Source organism: Thunnus albacares, chromosome 16 (genome assembly GCF_914725855.1).
Source record: "Thunnus albacares chromosome 16, fThuAlb1.1, whole genome shotgun sequence".
Classification (NCBI taxonomy): domain Eukaryota; kingdom Metazoa; phylum Chordata; class Actinopteri; order Scombriformes; family Scombridae; genus Thunnus; species Thunnus albacares.
Window position 1 is genome coordinate 21,856,811 of NC_058121.1, and position 20,690 is coordinate 21,877,500.

Here is a 20,690-nt window from a genome sequence, read left to right on the forward strand (position 1 = left end):
CGAGATCCTCACATGAGGAAAACAGCAGCTTCCTCATCCGCCTGCGTACTCGATCAAAGACGCTACAACGAGACGAGTGTGGCAGGCATCTGTCTCTCCTCCTCTTCTGCTGCTGCCGCTGTAATCCGGCTGCATTAATACATGTGTGACCTTTGTTTATGGTCAAGGTCTGTAAGATTGATCCAGTCTTGAGGGATGAGCCTTTGATTCGGCGAGACAATGGGCTTTCCAGAAGAGGGGCTGCTTGATAGAAATCATGGCTGATACGTGTAGCAAGTACTGATAATATTCGTTCCTTCTCCTACAAACCATAGATTGACCAAAAAGGACATTTAACCTGCTTGCATGGCTGACTAGATATCCCTGCTGTCCATTATGAATGATGTGTGCCGTCTCGGCTGATTCCTGGACTGCACACATTCCTGCACACATCATTCATTTTCTGATTTAAAAGGAATCTGGCGCAGACCTGTACCTGACCCTGGTTTATCAGTAGTTACAAAACACCCATCTGGCAGCACTGACTCTGCATGAGGGGTGTAAATGACAACAGCAGATGGCACTATTGAGCGTGGAAACATATTTCATGCCTCAGGGGACAGTGAGGAGAATAGTTATTGGCACTGAGGAAAGAATAAGAAGAGGAAAGACAGAGAGAGAGAGAGAGAGAGAGAGTCGGAAAGGCTGCTATCAATAACCTAGATCTGTAACTATCCCTTCCGGTAATGAAAAAAAAAATTCATCAACATTATCAGCACAAAAAAAAAAAAAAAAAAGTCACGTCTGGCACATTCCATCAGTGCCATTTTTCGTCCTTTTCAGTACCGACTCTGATCTAAATCAGATACAGAGAAGGCAGCCAAGCAAGGCAGGAAGCAGAGTGTGACTCACTGCTGGCTTCCAGGTCTGGCAGGTAGACCTGAGGGTTACCCTCCGCTCCTTGTGACGCAATTCAAAGTGAGGAGAAACAACAGAAGAAACGGAGGATCTTTGCTCGCCAGTGGCGTGTCTAGGACGGGAAGAGTCTGAGTTGCTTGGTGAGATAAATCTACAGTAGCTTGTGCTGTCTTAAAAGCTCATAATCGGCCTGCGGAAGGCTAAAAGACAGCGGCAGAGAGGAGGGGAAGACTGGGATGTATGTGTGAGAGAGGGATGCGGTGCAAAAATACCACATGACAGAAAGCAGCACGCAACCTCCTCTCTATATTCTCTGGATGTCTACAGTATGACTTCATTATTTACACTCTGCCTCCATTTTACATGACTCATCAGACCTCCCTGGCTGTTGCTCCTCCAGCAGAAATTCATCACTTGATCATGTCTGAGTCGTCTTTGCGTGTGTGCACGCATGGAAAACCCTCTGAATGTGCATGCGAACATTTGTGTGTGTGTGAACGTGTGTGTGTGTGTGTGTGTGCAGTCCCTACTGCCTCAGTGTTTTCCCCATCTGGTGAGCCATAAGATGATAAGATGTCATCTCCTTCATATCTGAGTCCATTTATTAAAGATGTAAGTTAAATGTGCATATATTCGAACTTAGAGCTGCACACAAATATAGAATAGCTGTGTTTTTATGACACGGGGGCCCGATCGAACAGACAGCTCCGTGACCCATTTTTAAAATCACCTGCACTACAAACACCAGCTGGCAGGTGTAAATAATTAGCACGACTCTTGACACAAAATCTTCCTCTCTCTCTTTCTTCAGGTTTACTCCTTTTGGGGGTCCAGATAAATGCACCTTACTAATGACAGCATCTCTGACATTAAAGGATAAGTATGGTGATATTCTTTGCTTTTCTTTTCATCACAGCATCCTATGAATAGACCCTTTTTACAGCAACTGTAAGTAATAATATTTAATAATATTAACCACGGAGCTCACTTAAATGAAATGCACCCATCATTAATGTTAGTAATAATTAATTAATTGCTTTTCCTGCTTTGACAAGTCAAAATGTCTGCTGTGAAAAGGGTCTTTTGATCCCACTAAGAAGTGTTGTTTGTGCACCCAAAGTTCCAGAGACTTCTGTTATCATTTAAAAAAAACTATTGAATGAACCACACTGCTGCACTGGGTGACATGTTCCCTTCATTACCATGAACATGGGCACATGAAAATCACTCCAACATACTCTGTCCTTCTGCTTTAAATACTCAGAACACAAAAGCTGCAGCTGAAAATAGCCCCTAAAAACGCACTATTTACTCCTCTTTGACTGGTGTTTGCATCGCCCAGAAGTTACTCACCTTTTTTACAACATAACACTATAAATCTATTACCTGTTTTTAATATATATACCCAGGACTCCCTGGAGAGCAGTACTGATACTGAATGGATTATATTGGTTGTTGACATAAAGTCAACTGAGTTGTTGACACAGCAAAATATGTCATAATATCGTCAGTCTCATACTTTCCTGGCTATAAAAGTTTATGGCTATCACTTTTACTTATCACTAACAGTGAATCCTCTGACGGTAACAGCACAGCTCTGACTGGCACTGAAAACTAACAATTCATTTGTCAAGAAAGTATTTAGCTAAATAATTATAAATTTCTTGTGATTTATTTATTTCTCTAATATTTGCTATGATTATACCAGATTTGCAACAGAATGCACTGATCTAATACCAATCTGCTAGCTCAATTTTAGGAATTTGAGGCCTAAAAATTGCTAAAATTTCAGGCCTCTTGATTTTACATGAAGGAAATACTGTTTAGTCCCTTCTCACTGAACATCTGAAATACAATGTTGGTGATGACTTTAATGGCCAGAACCTAACAAACTAAAAATCCAGTCTTTTCTCCGTTCATCCACAATAAATTGAGCTAAATGTATGTGTTGATTTATTTATTGACAAAGCTCTATGTAAATGCTGAATGGTGTAATGTCTCTGTGGGTATTTATACATTTTAAAGGACCCCAGTTATCACAGCAGACACAAAGTACAACAAAATGACTTCCTGAAATATTCATGATCACCACAGTGAAATCCAGTCACGCTTTATCAAATGCTGATGCAGTGCAAAATACTAACAAGCTTCTGGTTTTTATTCAGTTCTTGTGCTCGTATTCAAATTGTCCTCCATAATTAAATGCTCTTGATCAACTTTATCTGAAAAAGCGAGCGTCCTGTATAACTTCATTTTGGGAATCTGGCAGCCATATTATATGACGCAACGCTCCCGTGGGGGATAAATTAAGATGTTACCGATTAAGAGACACACTCTACATAACCACAAAATTGATTTAAACAACTTTACTAATGTGTTTATCTAACTGTTCAAATCATATGAATGTAATTATGACACCATCTGAAGTGCTGTAACGTTGTTAGTATCATATTGTGGCAGAACAAAGCCGTTGGCTTTTAGCACTCTGATCATTTTAATCCTGTTTTCCTGTCCTTCAGTTTTGAGACTAGTTTCATTCTGTCAAGTAGTTTAATGGTCATGTTAAGTTCTGCTGGTTGGACAGCTGGGTCAGTGAGGACAAATGACTGCAAGGAACAAAATGTCTGCTAGTGGATGAAATCTGTACTAAATCAGCACCGAGTCTGTGGACTTTCAGAGCGAGACGATTATTTCGGGAAGGAATCTGCTGTCATACTTGCAGTATTGTTAATATAATGGTGTCAGTAGTCAAGTTTCTATCCAAACACAGAGCAAAACTTTCTGAATTTCCAGAAAATCTGGAAAAAAAGCAAATTAATGTGCATTCGCATCCACTACTGTAATTACAGTCAGCCAACTCACATGGAGTAGATTATTATTTAAATGTAGAATATGTACAGCATTAATGTTTTGTGTCCAGGCTCTGACCTTGTCGCTCCCCACGAAGAAACATTGATCTCAAACAGTGGGGAGCGATGATACTAACTTCCACCCTAGAGGAAGAGAGACTCAGAGCCTACAGGTGGATGCTGGAGTGGAGGTGGGGTTTTTGAAATGCTATATGAATGGCAGCAGCATCAGCAAACGCACGAAGCAGCATGTGAGCGGTGTGGCAGCATGCATGCAGCAAAGTGTGAGCAGAGCACTGACGGGTTAAATACGCTGCCATGATTATAAGGGTGTGTTGGATATATGTTACAGTGAGGGCAATATGGCATGTGAGTGGAGCTAGCTCGCAGGCATCGCTTCATTTAGTGGAGCAAAAGCTTGAGTAGAACGTTTAAGTCACATGCTTCATGTATGTTATGATTTATTTGCTACTTCTGTTTCCGTTGCACTTAATCACATTTTGTTTTGATCGATACACCAACCTTTCCACCTCAACCAATCATTAAAACTTTTTTTTTTTAAATTTCCAGTGTTTCCACCCAGAAAAATGCATTAAAAAAAGTGTTTCCCTTACAATAGAAGGTCAGTGTGATCATACTGGACGTAACCATTTGAAGCGAGATGTTTGTTGTTCAGGGTCTTAACTTTCATCCGGCTGTCACGGCTGTCTATCTGTCTTTTTATCTGTCATGAACAGTACTTGGCTTTGGATGAACAGGCCTGACAACGAAACAACAATGAACTGACTCCCTGACTCGTCAATAGAGGAATGAGTGAATGAAAGAGACACCATGGGTGTATTTAGCATACATGCTAAATATGAAGCTATAGCCAGCAGGTGGTTAGCTTAGCTTAGCAATAAGACTGGAAACAGCTAGCCTGCCTCTGTTCAAAGTTTAAAAATCTGCTTATCAGGACATCTGAATTTCGCAAATTTACAAGTTATGTCTGATATATAGTTTATAGTATATATAGCATGTTTGTGTAATCTTAAATGAAGTCTCCAGGAAGTCACTGTGCGCAGGCAGTTCTAGCAAATAACTCCCTGTAAAACCAAAACTTGTTGTTTTTACATGTCTGTCCATGTTTAGATTAAACAGATATAACGTGTTAATTAGTAAAGAGACTCTAGGAGGCAGATTTTTAAAACTCTGGACAGAGCAAGGCTGACTGTTTCCTGTTAGCTAATGGCCTGCTGGCTCCAGCTTCATATTTAACGGGCAGTGGTATCGATCTCATTTAACTCTTGGCATGTAAGTGAATAGCTGCATATCCCAAAATGTCAAACTATTCCTCTAACTGTCAACATTTTGATATACCACTTACTTTTGATACTTTCTAACTGTACTTTTGATCAAAAATATACCAGCATATTGGATAGAGAGGAAGACAGAGACAGCAAGAGTTAACAGACAAAACAAAGGCTGACAGCCACGACAGATTACAAATAGCAAGGCACGTATGAGAGAACAAGAGAGTAAAAAGGAGACACAAGATAAGGAGAGCAGCAGGGAAAGAAAGCGAATGCCAGGCTCTTAACCTAATAATGTCCTACTCCAAAACACTGCAAGCTGGGAAGGAGATGGCCACTCCATTGATTAACACGGCCCATTTTATTTAAAGAGTACTTCGACAAATGCAAAATGACCTGACTTGACCTCGAGTCCATATTTAAACACACAACAATATCTTGGCATAATTTGTTTATGCACTAATGCAGTATTTTCCAACACAGAGAGACATTAATATACACATTATGCTGTTTCTAATCATTTATCATAATCTATCTATTCAAGCATAACAGAAATGGAAATTGGATACGAGTAGTCAACAGATTCCTGTAAGGGCTATTCTCTCCTCACTTGTCTCAACCCACAGAAAGGTCAGAGGCCAGGCTGATGGGAATTCAGCATCTTTCTCGTGGGTGGATGTTTGCTGACACAGTGGCTTGAACCCTTGTTAACCAGTTAGAGGCCATTCTCCCCACCACCACTAATAGCTTTATGGCCCGTCGTCTCCACCATTTGACCATGATAATGACTGTCCATGGAGGGATTCTTGCAGAGGATGTAATAAAAGTTATGCGCAGCTCAATCTGAATATGATTTTCCCTACAGGAAATGTTCTATCATGCAACTAAATGCACTCACTAACTTCCTCTCTGATCCTTTCACACTGCAGCAGCAGAAGCAGCAGCAGCAGAGGCGAAGCTCCTTGAAAGTTGCTGAACAATTCAATCAGAACAGCAGCGTCCAAAGTGAGACATTGCAAAGAAAGCAGGGAGCACCTGATAGGTCAAAAGCAACACAACCATCTGTCCATCTTATCTCTCTCTGTGTCATTCTGCTATCACAGCTCATGTCAGATGAATCTCGTCTGCAAACGCTGACACAGACACTAAGCAATTAACACCAATTTTGTGTTTCGAAGGACTGGAGAAAATTCATGATGGAAAAAACACTGTTTGTCTTTGTGAAAATTACAGTCTGCTAATTCAATGTCAGATTCCCCTCCCTCTGTGCTTTCTAAACACTGAAAACTACTCACTACCATAATGAGTGGCTCATTTTGTCCAGAGTTTATCATTATCATCAGTTTGACTCATGTTCTCTGAGCTCATCTGATAATCTGAAAAAGTCGGAGATTGTTTCTATATTTGAAACAACAAAGTGTTTCATGTTGCTAAACCACATAAGCAGAATTTCTTGCCTTTCAGGAGCCATCATGTGCATGTATGTCTGCGTTTGCGTGTGTGTGCCTGTTTTGTGACAACAATGGAGAATGGCAAGAGAGCTTCTGAAATGACAAAAGCTATTTTTAGTGCATGGCAGCCACAAGCCCACTTGGACAGAAAAGAAGGGAGGCGAGAGAGGAGTTGGGTAAAAAGAGAGAAATGGAGAAAAGGCAGTGAGAGACGTAAAAAAGGAAAGACAGAGACATATAGCAAGACAGCGTGCGTACATACACCTACACCATCAGCTGCCCTGAATGTGTGCCAAAAAAGGGAAAATATTGGATTTATGACACCACCAATTTCTAGCTTTTGACCGCTTTATATCATGTAATGCTATGCTATTAAAGGTATAATATGTAAGAATTAGCCAGAGTTTTAGTTTAAAACATTCCCAAATTAACTAAAATTATCAACAGAATGTGAAGAAATAACAGTTTTGATGTTATGTCAAAGACCTATATGTATTGTGTAGCAGAGATATCAACTGAAGTTAGCATGCTAACCAGCTAGCTGTGGCCCGTACTGTCTTGTAATACCACTTTGTACCACAGGGGCGATAGTGAGTCACCGTAGCATCCAGTCTCCCCTCAGTCCAACATGAGAGGAAGAACAAGTAGCACTGCCACCGGCAGGAATGGCGGAGAGCCAGGCTAAATGCTGTTGAAATTTTCGCCATGGGACTCTTAATGTCACTTTATTAAGTTTTAATATTTTTTCAGGCGAGAGAGTAACCATGTAGACTCCCAATATGTGGTCAGTTTATCCAAATAACGACTATTTAGAGAATTGCACTGATGTTGGAGCAGCTGGCTGCTGCTGCAGAGCCGGCTGGGGAGACATCAGCTTTTCATTTCAGCTGATCCAAGGGAACTGCAATGAGTTCCACCAGCTATTTGAAAGCTGGCATGAGCCATTTGGCATCGTAGCACATCGTAGTAAAGTGGATCGATATTGAAATATCATATCAATAAATTAGGTGTTGGTTGGTCATATGCTGCCCCCTATTTATTTGGATCAGGTGGCCAATTCTTACACATTTTACCTTTAATGGAAATGGAGCATCAACACCTGTCTGAAATGTAGTGCTTGGATGGGAATCACCTGCTGTGATATTGTGATTGCAATCTTCAAATAAAAACATAATTCAGCGTTTTTTCTTGTGAGCGCACTGATGTCACTCACAAGAACAAAATTCTGTTGTCCAAATTAGTGATTCCAAGCATACTGTAATAAAAAAATGTACATAATTAGTAAATTAAGTATTTGTTTTACATATTTCAGGTGGAGCGAACAGATATACCAATATAGGCCAAAATTTTCAGCTGGTATATATGTTGCTGAATAAAGAACAGAAATTTTCAGTCATTTTTATGTACTTTGTCCCCTAGAAAGCTAGAAATGTTTATTTCTCCATTGTAAAATGATCTTAAAGACATTTTTTAAATCATAATCAAATGTAAGGGATCCTCATTAAAAATGTTTATGTATGTTAAAAAAGGAACAATAGCTGACATATTCTTATCATATTTTTTATGCTTTGAAATATCAAGTATTGGTGTCAGCCTCAAGAATATAATGAGTTTTGATTCATTTGTGAAAACAGTCACTATTAAGGTTGTGATTTTTCCACATCGCCCGTCTCTCAGCCGGGTGTGAATGTGTAACATTAGCATCACTGAATATGAACAGATAAGAAACAAAAGTGATCTGTTTATTAAACACTCAGGCAGCCGATTCAGAGCCCCAGTTCCACGAGTGTCACATCTTTCTTAATTATTACAAATGGATTTTCCAAATAACGCAGCTGCCTTCTATAGCTAATTTTCCATGTCAATCTAATGCGCCATCTCCATCTTTTCTGCCTGTCTTTTGTCTCCTGTGATCAGGCAACATATGTTTCCTCACAGAAACAGGCTGCTGGCCAGATGATGTCAGTGTCCCTCTGTCGCTCCATTTACCTTCCTATCATTCTGCCCGGTGATCTGTCTGTCTGTCTAGTGAGGCGATAGGGAGTCTCACAGCCTCGCAGCCCTGCTGAATGGTCAGTGGTGCACACACGCACACACACACACACACACACATGCACACACAAACGCACACGCTCCACACCCGTCAACAGCAAAAAGCCTTGAGGCTACGCAAGCGAGATGCAACAGAGCGGAATCCATCCATACATCTATATTCAGGTCAGCATCTGTGACTCTATGTGTGTGTCTGTGTTTGCGCGTGTGTTTGTGTGTCCGTGTCTGCGTGGGGCAGTGTCACAACAACGCTTCCAATCTACAGCATCGCTACTCATCTAAAGCAATGAACCAGGAATTAAATAGTCACACTCTTTCATTTCAAAATGTCATATATTTTCCCAACCTTATGTATGATGACACTAAACTATGACAACTGGATTCCAAGGCTTAATAAAATACATGTTTGATACATTTTGAGCCTTTACAGAGTTGCTTAACAATTCAAGAGTCAATATGCAAAGTTTAAATATAAAAATGTATCCATGCATGTGTTCTCTAAAGGACCAATTACAGAGTAATATGAGTACAGGGGAAGAAGAGTTGCTGTGTGTAGCAGAAACCATTACTAAGTCCATTATACCGACGTTAAAATGCTACCTCATCACGACAGCAACAACAGAACACCAAGTGGCAGAGGACCAACAGTATTGATGCTCATTTCATGGTACAGTCAGCCAACATATAAACAGACACACAGCATATCCAACAGGACTATCAATAACACTGAGTGATGTGTATTGGTTCATAAGCATTTCCCTGTTTTAAACAAGAGAATAGATGACATGTTGTGTGTGTGTATGGATCACTGTTAAATGTGTGTGTGTGTGTGTGTGTTGATGGCTATCTGTCAGCGTGGCTGCTGTCTCTGCATGCATCAAACCCGTGAAAAAAATCTAGTGACAAAATCTATCACCTCAACGTTTCAGGGAGTGTCGTTATCCTGTTACAAATGGCTCCCCGAGCGGCTGGCGTGTCAGGGATGAGAAATTTCACACGCTGTGGCATGCAAGCGCTTGAGTGTGAATTGCCACGGAAGCCTCTCTTCCATTTTTATATCACTGTCTGGCATTGGCAATGCCACTAAAAGTGAAAATATACTAGGACACAAAAACCTGCGGCAGGTCAGTTTAATGATCTTAGATAGTTTGCTCAGGATTTATGAATACTGACACTTGTCTTGGAGGACTAAAAACAAGACAGACAAGGCTTCATCTCACTAAACATGGAGAATCCATCCATCTATTCATCTATTTAGATTCGTCCTGACAGTGAAAGATCAGCATGGGTTTCTTTAACACACATAAGCTATTTTAATCTAATATACTAATAGACATTTAAATTGGGTTATTATCCTCTGGGGGCCGATATTTCAAAACTTGAATGATCCAGATAATGAAATCTCCCTTTTCTCAGTCAAAGATCAAATTTATCTAACTGACTTTGTATGAGTATTTCAGAACTTTCGTGTCCAAATGTAAGTATACTTTTGTCTAATATGTAGCATTTGTAAGACTATGGTAACTATGGCAACCAACATGTCATGCAAGCCAGCTACTTGAATTGTCACCTACTTAAAACGAGGGCATAACGATCATTAATTAAGCTTAGGTCACGTTAACAGGAGCTAACTTGACTTCTGTGTTAAGTAGCTAGTAAGCTAGCTGGCTTTTGTGATGTATGTGATGGTCTATGGTTCAACTTTTAAAAGGGAATTAAGTAAGGGATAATCAACGCGGATAACCGACCTCCACTTCACGTCAGGTGGTTCTTCACCTCCACATCATGCCTTAAAACTGTTTATCGCACACCTTGTTGATGGTCATTTGCCAACAATATAAAATAAAAGCTTTTGCAAATTTTTGGTGAAAGTTTTGCACTCAAAATCGAAGGGTTATGAAGCAAGAGCTTACCGTTGTCATGACAACTTACCACACTGTTTTGGGCATAAAATTCACGTAAGGTGTCATTAAGCATTGAGCAGAGTATGTCTCCGAATCAGTGTTCTTTTGTTTTTGGTAGAGAAAGTCTCTCAGTATATTAACTGCCCATTTTGTTGCCTTTTTTGTATTAATCTAATCTTTCTCTTCTTCTATCATGTTACGCTCTTCAGGTGTCAGTTCCTTGTGCCGTTTTTTGCTTGGTTTCTTTCTTTTCGTCTCTTTTTCTTTTTCCTCTGCTGCGTCTCATTCTTCAAAACTTCATAACGAGTAAGCTTTGACAGCTGTGCTCTTTAATGTTGCTATGGTTACAGGTTGGGTACATACTTACAGGTTAGCCAGTTAGGGCTACTGTCACACCTGAATTCAATTGTGCTGGCATGGTATAAAAGGGTAATCATGGAGGCCCAAAAGAGCAAGGGGACAAACTTCAGCAGTGCAGAGATGCATACATTACTGGAGGATTTGCATCTTAATTATCGACGCTTGTTTGGAACTTTCAGTGGCCCTGATCAGAGCAACCTGTCAGCCAAGGTCAAAAATGAAAATTGGGCTGACATAACACAGCAATTTAGAACTACTGAACAGGTTCAACTTCGGTGGAAGAACCTGAAGCAGGAGGCTACAAGGGAGCATGGGGAAGCGAGAACAACTGAGAACAAGCCCTTCAAACATGGTGAGCTCTCAGACACAGTCCTCGATATCATTGGAGTGGAGAATTCCCAGGCATACCATGGGATTTTTCCTGCGTGTGTTGGAGAACCAATTGTCCCAGTCGCTCAACCTCTCCTCTGGCGGCAAATATGTGCTCCTCACACCTGTAAAGGTTGATCCCTCAGAGGCTGAACCATATGCAAGCATCAGCACCGCCCCACTTTGGGTAGAGGTGCGAGGGCCAGAGATGGAAGCGGCGTGCTGACAATGAGGACTCCTATGAAAAGCTGCTGAAAATAGAGATTAAGAGGGCAGTGATACAAATCCTCGCTGAGAAGTAGCTGAAGCTGATCATGCTTCAGCAGCAAGAGACACGGCTGAGAATACAGCTGTTGGAGAAGAAGCTTGCTTCAGATTCAGGCCTGTGAGCTGGGTTCTGTTCATTTCTGTTGAAATTGTTAGTTTTGTTAGTGGCCAAATTGTTTAAATTGTCATTGTTTTGTTGTTGGTCAGCTATGTACAGTACTTCTTTGTTGGCGTTGTTGCCTAAAGCACAATTAAAACCTTGTTTGGACCCTGCATTCCTTTTGTCTCTGCTAGCCTACTGTGTGACCACAAACAGAAACACATGTTGGATGTTTTGGTACAAACAAGTTGCAATGTTTAAGACTTGAGAAATGTGTTGTCTGTATTTGGTACACTTGTATTTACAGCAGTTTTTCCAAGTGTTTTCAGGAAGAAGTGTGGATTAACCATATTTTGCAATGCTTTACATTTCTTCAATTACATGTTTCTATTAGAACTAAAACACTTGAACACATGTGAAGTGCATATTCAATTTTCATTCATTTCAATGTAATGAACATCTTGGGTAACAACATCTGGGAGAAGTGAAGCCTCGGCTATTTACGTCAAATCCACCTCTGAGACGGGATCCAAATGATCCAGAATTTTGGCATCAAATTGATCCAGATCCCTGCCTTAAATTTTGAAATACCCAAATGCAGCATTTTGTCCAGATTAAAGGTAGGACTGGATTATCAAATCTGAATCCAAACCTTCAGGATCATAAATCTTTGGATCTGCTTTGAAATACCCAGTTGTCAGATCAGATCAGAATTTAATCCAATCCAACCAATATAATCCTATGAGATCATTTTGAAATACTGGAACCTGGAAACCATCTCAGCTGCTTCTAATTTCACAATCCTCTGTCCATTTAACTGTCTGTCCATTTTTAAATATATATAAAAGCAATCCGACTGTGTTTAAAAGAACTGTAATTCAATGATATAAATATATATATGATTCATGATATACCAAGTAATTCATCACCCTCCAGCTCTGATAAAATGAGACTGTGAGAAACAATCATACTGGAAACAGTAAACAAAGAAATACTGTAAATTATGTGCAACACCACAGTATCAAATATGAATATCACAGATACGCACACCTATTATTTCCAGCCTACATGCTACAACTGCTTTCTCTACCTTGCTCCTGATCTTTGATGACTCTCCCTCTCTCTCTCACTGAGTACCTTCACAAAAGCAGTGAGAATTTTACGGAGTGAAAGACAGACCGCAGAAGGAACCAAAAAAGAACAAAGTGAGAGAACAGCATGTCTATGTCCGACCAAAACAGCAAATTAACTCCAGGCAGGCAGCCGAGTGGAGGTAACACTGCATTTAGCACCCTGACAGGGCGGGCTTCTGGACGGATGTCACAGGTGCGGATCCGCGCAGAGACGAGCGTGGAGGAGTGCAGAAAATAAAGATCTCGGGGTGCACAGGTGTAAGTTGAACCTTGCTTATCTCATGCATGCATGCACAGCGAGCACACAGAGTCACACACGCACATTCACACACATCTTTCTCATCACAGTGTTGCATGACTCCATTGGAGCCAATGACTAATAAAAAATGTACGCACACTTTCTTCCACTTTACTTTTCCCATCTCTGCCCCGCTCTGTTTCTCGCTTTCAACCGACGCTAACACGCTGTTCTCGCTCCCCTCTCCCTCCCACTAAACATATGACCCCCCCACCACACAAACACACACACACTCAGACACACACAAACACACACACACAGAGTCACTCTTCACAGGAACAATCTGTCCCGTTAATGTGAGGTCGCAGCAGACCGTTTTTCCACTTATCAGCCCTCTGGATTTAAATAAAGCCCTATCACTGATACACTGTTGCCTAGAAACACAATAGGATGCATCAATAATAGGATTTACTCTGAAGCCTTCAAGACCCCTTTAGATCTGAGCCGTGTTGCCCCCTTTGTGTGCCATCAGATTTTCCTGCCACTGTTGCTTGTGCGCTGTCGTATTGTGCTGTAAAGAGATTTTAGGGAATATTCAGACTTCTTTTTATGTCTGTATCCCTCTATCAGAGCTGCCAACTCTCTCCTATTTCTCAGGAGTCCAGGTTATTTTTGTAGTTCAATTTTAAAAGGATTTTGATGCTTTTCAGGAGGTTTTAGCAGGACAAATTGGTCCAAATAGAAAATGTCATTCCCGATGGTGACAGATGTGTTTTGCTCTGATTTTTTGTTTTGTTTTACAACAGCAATACCATCACTTATTTCAAATGCTTTAAAGATTTTCCCCCCCCGTTTCTCTTCTGGTCTCAGCGGATGCGTGAGCTCCGACTGGCATTTAGAGGAAGTGCCCCCCTGACCTCAGTGCCCAGGCGTGTCTGATGTAATGGCAGCACCCTCTGGTTATGAGGCATTTCCTGGCAGCAGTGATAAAAGATTAATGCCTATTCTTACGCTACTCAGAGCGCTTGCTTGGATGTGAACTCTTAAAAAGTTAAAGCACACAGTACACGAGAAAACGAGGCTGAGATAAATATGATGTAACGGCAAGATAGGGATATACAGAATTTTTTTATCATCCACTGTGAAGAACAAAAATCATTAAATCATAGTTGATGAGCAATGAAAAAGCACCTGTACCGCATGGGTTTGATTGGGTTTGACATGAGTTAATTAATCAGACTGTATTATAATATAATACTTGTAATATTGTACTTTAAGTTCTTTGTTTTGAGTTCTTTTTAAATTAAGGTTAAGTAAGTTAAGTAGCTATCAACTTTGCCTCATTTAGAGCCAATAAAAAACTCTTTATCCATGTTTTCTATCACTGGCAGCCAACAGTAGTATTAGCAATAGTAGTAGAAGCACTCCTAGTAGTCAATATTGAAAGTATTAGTTTATAGCCACTATTTTTTCACAATTTCTCGTTAATTCTTTATGATTGTTCCTCATCTTGAGTGTGTTCCTCCCCAGTTATGACTAAATGAATAAATCATTGAATATATTCACACTGCTCTGTCAGAGGTAATGAGATACAGTAGGCTACATATTAGCATGAGAAGATAATCATCTGAGCGCCTCTGATATCTGCCTCTCTGTTGGTTTTCTGCCCAGATACAGGAGGACTGAATGGGAACATGGCAGGATGCCTGCTAAAATCTAACGGGGGTTTATAATGGAATGGCAACTCTCCTTAATGGTTTTTGTGGTGATTCAAGATGTATTCAAGTGCCACCAACCAACCCTGTTATACTAATTGTGGGCAACCCACCTAGAATGCATTTAGCTAGTCTGTTTACATTATTTCAAATGAATAAATTGCTAATAAGTGACACTGATGCCTCCGCTAATCATGATACATTACTACTTATGATGCTACTGTTGCTTCTTGTGCTATTATTGTTACAGCTACAATGAAACAGACAATAATGGCTTTGAAGTTTTTTCACTGTCCAGCCAAATGTGTTATAGGTAGAAAAGTGGTTATGTGCTTATTAAATATGTATTTTTAAGTAATTTTCATTGCTTAAAAATCATGACCAATTATTTGACCTATGACCCCAAAAGTGATACTGCATCCTGCCTTTGTATTACCTTAAACAGATATATAGGTAGTGCAACGGCAAAGTGCAGTAACTACAATATGAGTGTCTTCTTCCTGAGAAAATCAAAATCTAATTTGATTTTTTTATTACATTACATCTGTATGTAATTGTTTTATTGTTTGCACGTTTAAAAAGTTGACCAAGAGAAAAGCGAACAACAGACAGAGACTCTTTCCTTTATAGTTGCATAAAGTGATAATATGTAGAGGTTGCGTTTACAGCTTGTCCCACCACCACTGAGTAGCCAAAAAAATCTATTATTGCTGCTTTAAACATATTTACGTAAATTTAAACCAAACAGACTGACCAAGAATTTAACCAATTAGCTTTATAGCAATTTCCTACTATACTATAATTTGGTGTAATTCTGTAGTATACTTGTATTTTTTGTTCTACTTCATACAAGCCTTTTATAAGATATTGAATCAACAACCTTCAGGATACACTGACTACTGCTACTATCAGTTCAGGATTGTTCTATGCAATTAAGTTTTTCTATTTTTGGACCATAGTATTCTCCTTTGCTGAATCCAAATTAACGTGACAGTTCTGCTTAACTCCTCTCTGCTTTCTATTCACACTGTGCCAGTTTTAGTCTGCGTTAATCAATGTAACCCTATTATTAGTGGCAAAGCCTCTACTGTTTTACTGATTTGTAGTCAGATCTATTCTGAGATCTATATGCTCTGCATGCTGTGTTTGAGTGCGCGTGTGGCCGGCATGTACAAATGAGTGTGAGTATTGAAGCATATGTGTGTAATCCATCAACTGAAAGTGAGACAGTGGAGTCTCACCTTGACATAGAGCTGCTGGAACTCCTCCAGGTTGAGTCGGCCGGTGGGACAGTCCTTCAGGAAACCCTTGTACCACTGCTTCAGCTCATGTTCATTAAATTCTGTGTTCTTCACCAGATCCTCCATCACCTCAGGGGTCAGCTTGCTGTTCTGTTTCCCCATTTTGCCTGCCAAAAGAGACAGTACAGGGCATGCACACACACACACGCACACACACACACAAATACAAAATTAATGACATTAAGCATCTTTCGATTAATACAGAAGTGTCTCTACTTGTTGTGAACCTAAAAGTCTGGAGGACGTTTGGAAGAGTGATTCATCAAAGCCGAAAACTAAGATTTCTAGAGAGCTGTGGAAGTGCAAACTGAAGCTCCTAAAAATAAGCTTTAAACAAATATAGTGTAATACAAAGCACCAGAATAGTGTCACATGTTGGAAATGAGTGCTGTGCTGTTGTTTCTTCTTGGGTAATAAGGTCAGTGTAAGACATGCAACTTTCCTTTTTTGTCTTCTTTGAGCAGCTGCTTGTCCTACTTTGATTTGTTTGTTGTTGTTTCATTTTTAGAGGGACTTGGAATCCTTTTTCAGTTAATTTTTTCATTATTTTCCCTTAAAAAACATCAACTAAACAATATCTCAATGCCAAAATGGACTGCAGGCTGTGCAATGTAAATCCCAACAATTTCAATGCTACCAATTTGTTTTCAACAGTTATTTTAAACTCCCAGCATGTTAAAATGGTACTTTTTCCAATCAAACTTTTAGATGTTTCTTGTTCTAGCCTTTAGCCTTTAGCCTTTTGCTTTCCAAATGGTGAGTACCTCACTAGGAAAAGAAACTCTTTAATCTTGGAAAGTCTAATAATGACACCTAAAGTAGTTGGCCTGCTGTGACTTTTTAGAGAAACTCAAGTGTGTCTAATGTCTCTTAATTTCTCCAGGGCAGCTGCCTTTGTGTCTAGGTGATCTATCTACAAAGTGCTGACGCTGCAGCTTTATGGCCTTGATTAGTTAATTAACCAACCCGTGATTATCATAATTTGCAAAAGATGATTAGACTTTTAGAACATTTGTACTTACTCTCTGCTGAGATTTTTTATGAGACTGTTTTAGCTTAAAGCGAGATATAAGGCGGCATTTGTGTGTGTGGTGCCAATCTGTCTCTGCATGCACAAGGGTGAGGAAAAGAGACCGAGGCAAGCATCCAAGACGTGCTGCAGTCATTTTCTTGAGGCCTGCCATGCTGCATTGGTTTTTTTGCTGAGCTCCATTTGAGGATGTTTCTCTAAAGTGACCATTTTCCAATAGTATGTAATTTTTTATGATTGATTTTGTGCCTTCCGGGTCGCAACCGGTTCCCATTTATTTCAAAATGCTGTGAAAATCAACAGAGCGGAGACTTGAAATTCACTTGGAATAGGCAATTTTAATGCCAGTGCTTTCAGAATTGGTTGCCAAAAAGCAACTTTTTACTGCAAGAAAGGACCAAATTGACAGTTTACTTTTCAGAATCTTAGTTTTCTTATTATCTTCAGGGTTTGATTTTGTCACAAAACAGGTGAAACGCGTTCGACAGCCAACCTGGATGTCACATTGTCTTGAACACATGAGCATGGCAAGTGCCCAAAACGGTACTTGTTGAAAACCACATTACAAGTTGATAAAATATAAGTGATAGATTATCTCAAGAAAGTTTATATTTATGCTGCAGTGAAATGAATGGAAACAAATGTATCAATAGAAAATAGGAAATCAAAATAGAATTTATAGTAAACTTTGCAAGTTGATGAGTAATGTTGGATATACAGTATGTGATTTGTCATTAATGAGCTGAAACATGTAAAACCTCTAGTATGGTAATATGAAATAGTTTGACATTTTGGAAAATACACTTATTTGCATTCTTGTAAGACTTAGATGAGAATATCACTACCACTCTCATGTCTGTACACTAAACTACAGCCAGCAGTTGATTAGCTTAGCTTAGTTTAGCTTAGCTTAGCTTAGCTTAGCTTAGCTTAGCATACAGGCTGGAAAAAAGGGGGAAACAGCTAGCCTGGTTCTCTCCAGATGTAACTAAATCAGCCTACCTGGGCCTTTAAAGCTCACTAATTAACATTGTTTGTTTAATCTGTACAAAAAACAACATGTAAAAACAACAATTTGTGTTTTTACGGGGGTTATTTTGGCACAAAATATCTTGGCTGGGTGCAGTGACTTCCTGTCTCTGCTAATTGTGTGACAATCTCACGGTGACAACAATACTTCAAGATTTTGTAATTGGATTATTGCCCCTTCAGACAGAGTCAGGCTAGCTGTTCAGCCCTCTTTTCAGTCTTTATGCTAAGCTAAGCTACTGGCTGCTGGCTCTAGCTTCATATTTAGCATACAGAAATGATGAAACTATTCCAGCCTCTCAATCTCTATCTGGATGGAATTGAGCTGGGAATAGGGTTGGTATTTTTTTCAATATGACAGAGAGCTTTGCAAGTCTTTTTTCATATAGGCCCCAATCCACAGGAGTCACATCATTTTAAATGTGAGATGGGGGTGAAGGCGAGGGTCTGTGTGTGTTTGTGTGTGTGTGTGTGTAGACAGTGGCTCCATTGGTTGATCTAATTTGGTTGTCTACATTGTTGACAGTGAGTGAGAGCACTGGAGAGAGTGACACATCAGATCAAAGAAGTCATTAGTGAACAAGGGAAAAAAAAAAAAGAAATTAAATAATTCTTCATTTTGTGATGACCTTTAGAGCCCTCCCAAGCAACTCACACAGCCCCAGGATCACAATTTGGAAACCATTTGTCTGAAGAAGACAGATTTACTTTGCTCTGAAATCAAATTTTGAACCGTCTTTCAGCCAGGCTCCACATGACCCACGTTCACCAAGGAATAATGTACAAAACTGAAATTCAAGTTATGTAGCAATTAATCATGCCTCCACACTGCCTGTAAACTAAATGCAACAAATTAATTAACTTATTAAAAATCAAATCACTGCAGGTATGATAAACACTATATTGTCCATATGGAAGTTGGTAAATTATGTAATGATAAAATTAAATCAACGGAACAATACAACAACATCATTATAAAAGACACAATCCAATTAAATGTAGCTTAGGGGGTGAAAATGAAAATTCACACTTACACAACCAAAAAAAGACAGAAAGATATCAGGGGCAGAGACACAGAGAGACACAGAGGTAGCTATATGTAGATAGAAGACTGTCAAAGGAATGCATCCAGTAACCAAAAACAATCAATTCAAAGCCATTCAGAAAGAATGACAGCAGCTTACTGGCCTCTGGCTGTTCTACACTTCAAAACAGAGCTTGATTTTACTCTGTCTGACGTATGAACTGCAGTTCAGAAGTGATGATGACCTGTGCTACCAAAGAGTGTCACCCCCCCGGCTTGATGGAAGCCCTGACATGACTGATGCTCACAGAGTGGCGAAAATGTTATTTCATGCAGATCTTTGATGAATTAATTAGGGATAAACAGTGTGTGTCCTTGCATTTGTACAAATCAAGACCCTTATCTTTTTGGCTTTGTGACTTCTAGACACAGGAAATGTCTCAGGTTAGAAAGCCTTGATTACAAAACAGACACATCAGATACTGTGGATGACATAGTAGCTACACTAAAAATGATGGATTATTTATTGGGTTGAAACAGTTTGGTGGATAAAGCCACACAATAAGAGCCGATTAACGTAGACTGGTTGGACTGGACCCAGTCTGGATGGTGTGCTTTGAATCATTAAATTGAATTACTACATTTGTAGTAGCCCTAGATCAGTTGGCCAACTACTACTATAACCTGTGTGTGAGGACAAAGTAGTTATGTAGTTATGACACAGACTTTGCGATGAGCACACAAAAGTGTTTAGATAAAAAACATTTTCACGAGCATAGAAGAAATGCCTTGTAGTGTTTCCCCTAGGTAAACTAGGGGAAAAAGAGGAGGTGAGCCTTAAAGATCAGTCCACCTTAAGTAAGCGTGGTCAGGTTAGGCTAATCCAATGTTGCTAACTTTGGGGCTAACCCCCTTCACTTCTCCATTAGTTGGGGAAACAACAGATGAGACTTTTCTTGGTCTTCAGAAGCTGCAGCATTTATTAACTGACACACTGTAGTCTGTACTGTACATTTACTGCCAGACTGACAACTTACTGCTTGCTGCTTTTTTGTTTTTTAGTGAAATGTCTCCACAACTATTAGATGGTTAGCATGAAATTTGGTAGGATTCATGCCCCTCTTCAGCATGAATTGTAATGTCTTGACAGCCCCTTAACTTTCCATCTTCCAACTTGGTCTTTTGTGCTAATCAGCAAATGTTAGCATGCTAACATCCTAAAATAAGATGGTGAAAATCGTAGTAATTGTATCTGCTAAACATGAGCATGTTAGCATTGTCATTGTGAGCACATTAGCATGCGGATGTTAGCATTTAGCTCAAAGCATTTTCTCTTTGGTCCATGGTGTTCCTGTTTCCCTTAATTTTGATTTTGGATATCATGTTTATGCTGAAAAGTAAACAACTTATTTTACTTTGCCCTGCTGTGTAACGGAAAAACACTCACAGCGTGCCAGCTCGACTGGAGTCATCGCTCGGCGTGACTTCCCACCAAAACAATGGAAAAATGCCATAATGTTAGCAGAGCGGAGCAGTAAACTGGCGCGCTGTGCGTGGAGCAGATGACCATATAAACAAATCTGTCACGAGCCGACATCGGCTCGGGCTGAAAGTAGAAAAAACTGTTGGACATCAAGCATTCAGAGCAGTCTGAAGCCGGTGCTTTTTGCTCACGGCGA

General features: G+C 39.8%; 1 protein-coding gene across 2 annotated transcripts in view; it reads right to left on the bottom strand.

The window, feature by feature from the left end:
* vsnl1a (visinin-like 1a) overlaps nt 1–20,690 on the bottom strand; it is a 42,772-nt gene that overhangs the window by 14,049 nt on the left and 8,033 nt on the right. For both annotated transcript variants that reach the window (XM_044376660.1, XM_044376659.1), the window contains exon 2: nt 15,869–16,035. In XM_044376660.1, coding sequence (XP_044232595.1) covers nt 15,869–16,030 — 162 coding nt within the window. In that variant the 5' untranslated portion in view covers nt 16,031–16,035. The remainder of the gene's footprint in view (nt 1–15,868; nt 16,036–20,690) is intronic.